General features: G+C 46.8%; 1 protein-coding gene across 1 annotated transcript in view; it reads left to right on the top strand.

Annotated features, from left to right (window-relative positions):
- The first annotated feature begins 4,728 nt into the window (after positions 1–4,728).
- CORO2A (coronin 2A) overlaps positions 4,729–6,730 on the top strand; it is a 20,926-nt gene continuing 18,924 nt past the window's right edge. Inside the window, exon 1 of the mRNA XM_009982323.2 lies at positions 4,729–4,935. Coding sequence (XP_009980625.2) covers positions 4,729–4,935 — 207 coding nt within the window. The remainder of the gene's footprint in view (positions 4,936–6,730) is intronic.

The raw sequence follows: 6,730 nt of genomic DNA, 5'->3' as shown, positions 1-6,730 counted from the left end.
CTTGGACTTTACACAGGTCTCAGGGGCCCCAGATACCTTAAGGACACTATCATACCAGTAAAGACTGAGGTGAAAAAGGCATTTAATACCTCAGCCTTTGCTGGGTCTTTTGTCACAAGGGCTCCTGCCCCATTCCTCAGCAGGCCCATGTTTTCCCTAGTTGTCCTTTTACTGCTGTGGTACCTGTGGGAACCTTTCTTGTTGCCCTTCACATCCCTTGGCAGACTCAACTCTAGGTGGGCTTTAGCTTTTGTAAGCCTAACTCTATATGTTTGGACAGTGGTCACTTTCTTTTGCCTGGTGTCTCTGTCTGTTCTTCTGCATTATGGATGGTAGTAAAGGAGAGGAAAGCTGGAGGGAAACCAAATAATTGTGACTGGCAAAACCTGAAAACAGTGAAGAGGGAAGTGAATGTTTAAAAACAGGAAAGGAGGACCCTGCAGGGAACACTGAGCAGAGCCCCCTGGAAGATCCCACCACTCAAGCATGGGCCTGGGGAGACAGTGGATGCCCAGAGCTCTGGCACTGTGAGCAGAGGGGGAGCAGAGAGGTGTCAGCTCCCTTTTCTTCCGAAAGTGGGAGCCTGTGTGACCAGGGCCAGGAGGAGGTTGGTGAGAAGGTCCAGCAGTGTGGTGGGGCCTTGAATGGGAGGAGGTAGGTGGAAGGTGCAGCCGGAGCCTCAGCAGCTCTGGAAGAACTGAGAAAAGTTACTCATGCACCAGGGTCTTCTGCTTGCCACAGAAAGATGGGGGAGAGTGGGGTCTCGTGGAGGTGCCTCTGCCTCCTGCCCTAGGGAGGATTTTGCAGCGAGCTCCCTGTGGCCCATGGAGTCAGCCCTGATGGTGCTGCAGCTGCCCGCTGCCCCCTGCTCCAGCAGGCAAAGGACCTGCCTCCTGATGTGGAGGTGGTAGGAAGTGTAGGGCATGGGAAGGGTGAGAGAAACGTGGAAACGTGTCCATTTGACATGGCTTGGGAGGGCTGGTTTGGTGTGAAATCAGCTGAAGTGGAGCGTGAGGGACATCTGGGAGCTCTGGAGAAGGCTGGGGGTTCATCTGCTGTGGAACTCACCCGGGGTGAGAGAGGATTCAAGGTCAGCTTGCCTCCAAGAGTGAGTGGTGGGAAGTGCTGCTGGTAGCCCAATTGGCCATCTCTGCTCACTGCCAGGAAGTCGATTCCATTCTGTGAGGAAGCTGAGCAGTTGACAATCTTGCAGGGGTGGAGAGTAAAAGAGGAAGAAAGACGAGTTGTCTCTGCCTGCTACAGGAGTGCAGCAGATGATAAATAACATTGTGGTGTTCTTCCCAAGCAGGCACTCGGGGGCTGCTCAAGGACAGCCCTGTAGAGAAGTGTTCTGCCCAGCCCAACTCTCCCCAGCTCCCATATCTGGGCTGCTTCTTGGCTCTCTGGACGTCCCACCGCAGCTGGACTTGGAAGTAGAATCTGGCGCTTCTGCACTGCAGACTTATCACAGCACTTCGAGCCACAGCACAGCTCCTTCTGGTAGCAGATCCATCAGAAACTGGCATCTTCTTGCACTTGTAAGCTGATGAGACCTTCATTGCGGTGCTTTCTTCTCTCATTAAGAGGAAGAGAGAGGCTTCCCTCTGGCGAGTCTCCCTGCTCCACCTTCTGCCCTGGAGAGTGGACATGGCGGAACATGTAGACATAGCAGAACAAAGAGTAGAGAGTGGTCAAGGTGGTTGAAGTATGAGATGAGGAGTGAGTAAACCAACCCCTTCCTTCCAGGAAAGTAGAAGGAGGAGGAGAAGTGACTGGAAAACCTGCTGCTTTAAGAAAATACACAAGATACATGGAGCTGTAGACTGAGGCCCCTTCTGCCCTGCTGTGCAAGCAGAGGAGCTGAGCAAAGAGGCTGGGCCAGGACTTCTGATGGCAAAAAGCTACCAGTGTCCTGTGAATCGTTCCTGCTTTGTCCTGGCAGCAGTGGAAGGGCAGATCTGGGCAAGCTGCGTGAAGGCAGACTGCACTGGGGACCTGCTTGGGGGCAAGTGTCTCTGTAGTCCTTTTGTACCTATGCGCCAACCTATGCAATTAGAATTGGGCTTGCATTCATACGTAACACAGTGTTTGATGTCTTGAGAGCTTTGGTGGAGAACTTCTAGGAATGGTGAACTCTTTCCTCTACAAGGGTCTTGTAGGCACCACAGCTTGCACTATCTAATAGTTGAGATCTGTCAGAGCCCTGGCTGTGCTATTCTGATTAGCAGCCAGCTGGAAGATCATCTCTTGCTGAGAAGCCACATCTTGTCCACTGCTCGGCTGGTAGCAAACAGGCTGTACACACGGGGGCTTGTTTTACTTAGTGAAGATGTGAGCTTTTGCAGTTGTAAATTGTATGGTTTTGGTATGGTTTGGGCACCATGCCCTTGGTTTTCTCCAGTTCAGCGTCCTGTTCAGAGCAGGACTATTATAAATATTAGATCAAGGAGGATATGGGTTTTCTAATCAAGTCACGAAACGATTTCCAGAGACAGAGCCCTATCACCACTTGAGCAACCTCTAGTGCAGAATGCTCCTCCAGACTCCTTCCAAACAAGTTTTTCCTAATGTCCGTGTGTCTGTTTTATTTGAGATCAACATCTCCCACTGTACCAGATGCAGTCTGCTGATGCTGCATGTATTATTCAGGCTGTTTTTTGCCATATTTTATCTAAGAGTTTTTTTCTTTTGATGCTGAGCTTTCTGCTGTGACTGCAATCATGTCAAGAGGGACAGCATTCCGCTGGGATTGTCTTTGCCAATTTTATGATATTGCCAGTCATATCTTGCCCTGCTGTCTGAATTTTATGTGCTTTGAAGTCCATTACTGTGGACTTTAATTCTACAAATTGAAATAGGAGAGTCCAAACTTAGGCATTTAATTTCTTTTATTTCCTTATTCGCTGTTAACATTTAACAGGTAGTGTGCATGGGATGTCAGTATCTTGCTATGTGTTCCTGCTCTCCGTAGGAATGATAGCTCAATAACAAATATCTTGCGCATGTGCTTGGCGACTCCTTTCTGCGGTGGAGCCTTGAACCTCCAGACCACACACTCTCTCCCACCTCAAGAGCAGTTTAGCTAGAAGTTCCTTGGAGCCAAGCAACTAATTTCCTTTTTGAAAGATAATGTTCCTGCTGTAAGAAGGAACTCCTGCGTCCGGACAATGCGGTTCGTGTTTTTTTTTTTTTTTTTCCCCATGGTATGAGTAAACCTAACCACTAAAGCTGTAATGAGTGTGAAGTTGTTTGAGAACACTGCACCTCTGGGACTGTTTGGGGAGCTAGCCGGTTGCCTATAACCTCAGCTTTCTTTCTGCCTTTGAACCTCCCTTCTTCAAAGATTAGCTTCCCAGGATTGCTGCTTTCTTTTTCAAATAACTTGCATTTCTTTTTTCTTTTGTTTGTGATAGGGAGCCCTCACTGTATTGGAGATCCTTTGCACCTAATGTTTTCTGCATAAGAAATTTAATCAGCTAAGAATATGGACAAATGCAGGGTTAACATAGGTAAAACACACCAAGGTAAAAGTAAGCAACAAAAATGATTGTGAAAGCAACCGGTGATCTGCCAGGACTGATTTTTTACAAGCATGTGTATTTGTCCAAGGTGGGGTTGGCTCTGAGCTGTGCCAGTAGATTTGGAGGAGGCAGGGAATAGGACAAGACTTGCGTCGTAGCACTATTCACAGCTCAAATCTTTCAGTGTGACGTGGGATGTGAGCTTTGTGGATCTTTGTGTTGATGGGTGCTTGTAAAGCTCCAGTTGGAACTGCCCAGGGTGAAGCAATACAGATTCCTAGCATTTAACAGTCATCCCAGGAGGATGCAATACCATGCCAGCAACAAGGACATTTTGGTTTAGAGTTGCTTAGACCCCTGCTTGTCAGGTGATAATGCACTTGGCTTCCTGCCATTGAGTGCATGCTTCCTTCCAAATGCTTATCCACGTGAGCGAGTGGTCTAATCTTGCTGTAACTCAAAAGCTGCTTGGTTGGGTTACCCTCTCAAACTGGAGTATCGTTAATCCAGTGTCACTGATAATACTGTTCACCAAATGCAGATTAAGCAGATTGACACAGGACAAACCTAAGATTTCTCCCAGTCTTTGCCTATACTTCCATCTGATTGTGTGAGGCTCTCTTTCACCCATAACCCTCTTGCCTGATCAGCATTTCTTTTCTTTGGGCAGTAGGATCTTCTCACCATCCCCGTCATGTACCTTTTACTGTCTAGGTCTTGTGGAAAGAGCAGGGGTTGATAGTCTGAATTTACTTTTCTGCCCAACACTGATAGTTTCCTGTTTGAAATCAGTTGCATCAGTGCCATTAAGCTTCACTGCTGTCTGTGGGAAAGGATTCTTGTGTTCAGTGTGCTTTATGTATCTCCTTTAAACATCATTTAAAATGCTGTCTGTCAGAGGGCTGTGGTGCAGTTATAAACCAGACATGCAGAATGTCATTTTCAGTGGGAAAAAAAACAACAGGTGACTGTAACTATTCCTATGATCTGTCAAACCTCTTTTTGCCCCTTTGTGGGAGGAAAATGCAGACTAAGTGGTCCTAAGCCACCTGAGGGCTAAATGAAGCATGCATCCTTACTGGCTCATTTACTCACTGTCTTTCAGGCTTTCCTCACCTAAGATGTATCTGTCATGCTTCCTGAGCTCTGTGATAGCAGGATGCCTCTTGTCTTAAACTTGCTGCCATGTGCCATTGTGTTTCTCCCCATGCAGATGTCGTGGCACCCGCAGTACCGCAGCTCCAAGTTCCGCCATGTCTACGGCAAAGCCGCCAGCAAGGAGAAGTGCTACGACTGCGTGCCCATTACTCGCAACGTCCACGACAACCACTTCTGCGCCGTGAACCCCCACTTCATTGCAGTCGTGACCGAGTGTGCGGGTGGAGGGGCCTTCCTTGTCATTCCCATCCACCAGGTGAGCTCTGATGAGGCGAGCTGGCTTTCGTGAGCATGTTGAGATGCTGTAGGAGAGCCGGGTCTTCTAGGGAGCTAGATCGCACAGAGGATAGCCAGGTAATGCTGCTGCCTGAAGTGCAAAATGGTGGAAAGGGTCTCAGATGCCCCAGCAGGTGATTTCTGGGATATGCGTACTTATATGTCTTACATTGCAGTTTTTTAACACCTTCCTCCATTTTGTATCTCATTTGCCTTTCTTGCATAATCAGCAGGAACTGTGCTGTTCAGATATTTGTCTCCTAGGAGAAACTGCAAATAAAAAAGCAGTTAGTAGATACAGAGGGCAAAAATTGAAAGGTGCTTTAGTGGCATGGCTTCAGCTGTGACCTAGGGAGAACATGTTATGTTTTGGTCTACTTTCTCTTTTGTGAAAGAGTGGAGACACAGTTATCAGACAATGAAGCTCGTAAGCTTCAAGCACTGATGCTGGAAACTTCCCTTTCAGAAACAAATCCCTTGTTTATGGGTTTTGATGACTTACGGATCTGATGAGAGGGAGAAGCTTGGCTGTCTGATGTTTATTACTTCAGAAAAATTAGGCATGCACTAATGTGGATTAACTTCAATATGAGATTGAGCTCTCCGGAATCAAGGCACAACAGATGAAAGGCAAAAGTTCAGCCTTTAATTAAAAGTTAATTGATGGTGTTATTGCATTGCCACTTTTTCAATATATATTTGCTAAGGATGAAAGTGAACTGACTATGTTTGAAGAACCCAGCACAGTTCCAGTCCTTCTAGACTTTGTTTATTCAGCTCCATCACTGCTGGTGCTGTTCAGTACAGTCCTTCTAAAATTAATCACTACCCTGTTTTTCTTGACTGAGTCACTTCTGCCTCCTCGAACATGATCTCTTGAAGCTGAAGAACTTGTCTTTATCACAGAGCTGCATCTATAAGCAGGCAACTGGTGACAGTGGGACGTGGGGTGGGACCCAGCTCTCAAAGTGTTGGCAAAACAAGATGAAGGTGCTTGCACTGCTTACTATTAATTCTTCTGTCTTCTCACCTCTTCTTAACTTGACTAGTCTTTAGGAGCAATTTTTCCATTCTTAACACCTGCTCAGATACTCCACTCAGAACTGAAATGCTGCTTGCAGAAGTCAAAGGCATGGTAGAACTAGAAGATACAGAAAAGAATAATTAAAGTGCGTCAATGAAAATGTGAAATTGCTTTCGTGTGAGGAAAGACTTTGTAGGTTAGGCATTAATCAGTGTGGGAAAAAAGACAAATAAGTGAGATGTATAAACTGTGAAGAGGATGGGGGAGAAGCATAAAGAGCAATTTTTGATTTGTGTGATGAAGGGCATCCTAAAGACCAGGGAGCAGATGGTTAGCAGCAGATGTGAACACTTCTGCAGTTCAGATGTGGAGCTCACTGCTCCAGATACTGTACCTGGGACAATTAAGGAGTTCCAGACAGGATGGAGTTATGGAGAGGAGTTGGTTTACAAACTGTGTTTGTTCAGATTCATGTTCCCTAGCTCAGGAAGTCCCTTGAGAGTTGACCTGTGGTGATGGATCAGAGAAAGGATCTGTATGTGCTGCGCTTTGTCTAGCTATCCTCTGATTACCTGTTCCTGATCCGTGCTGGGGTGGGAAAGCAGTGTCAGCCACTCACAGAAAGGGATTCCCTGAGTCTGGGGGCTGTAATACTGGTTCTTTTTTTTCTGTGATGCACTTCCAAACTAGTGCCACTTGGCAAAAAGGGGCAGCTTTTCAGCTTTTGACTTGTGCTCCTGGTGGTGGTATT

This window comes from Tauraco erythrolophus, chromosome Z (assembly GCF_009769465.1).
Source record: "Tauraco erythrolophus isolate bTauEry1 chromosome Z, bTauEry1.pri, whole genome shotgun sequence".
Classification (NCBI taxonomy): Eukaryota; Metazoa; Chordata; class Aves; order Musophagiformes; family Musophagidae; genus Tauraco; species Tauraco erythrolophus.
The sequence above is the reverse complement of the archived record's forward strand: the minus strand, read 5'-3'. Positions and strand labels throughout refer to the sequence as shown.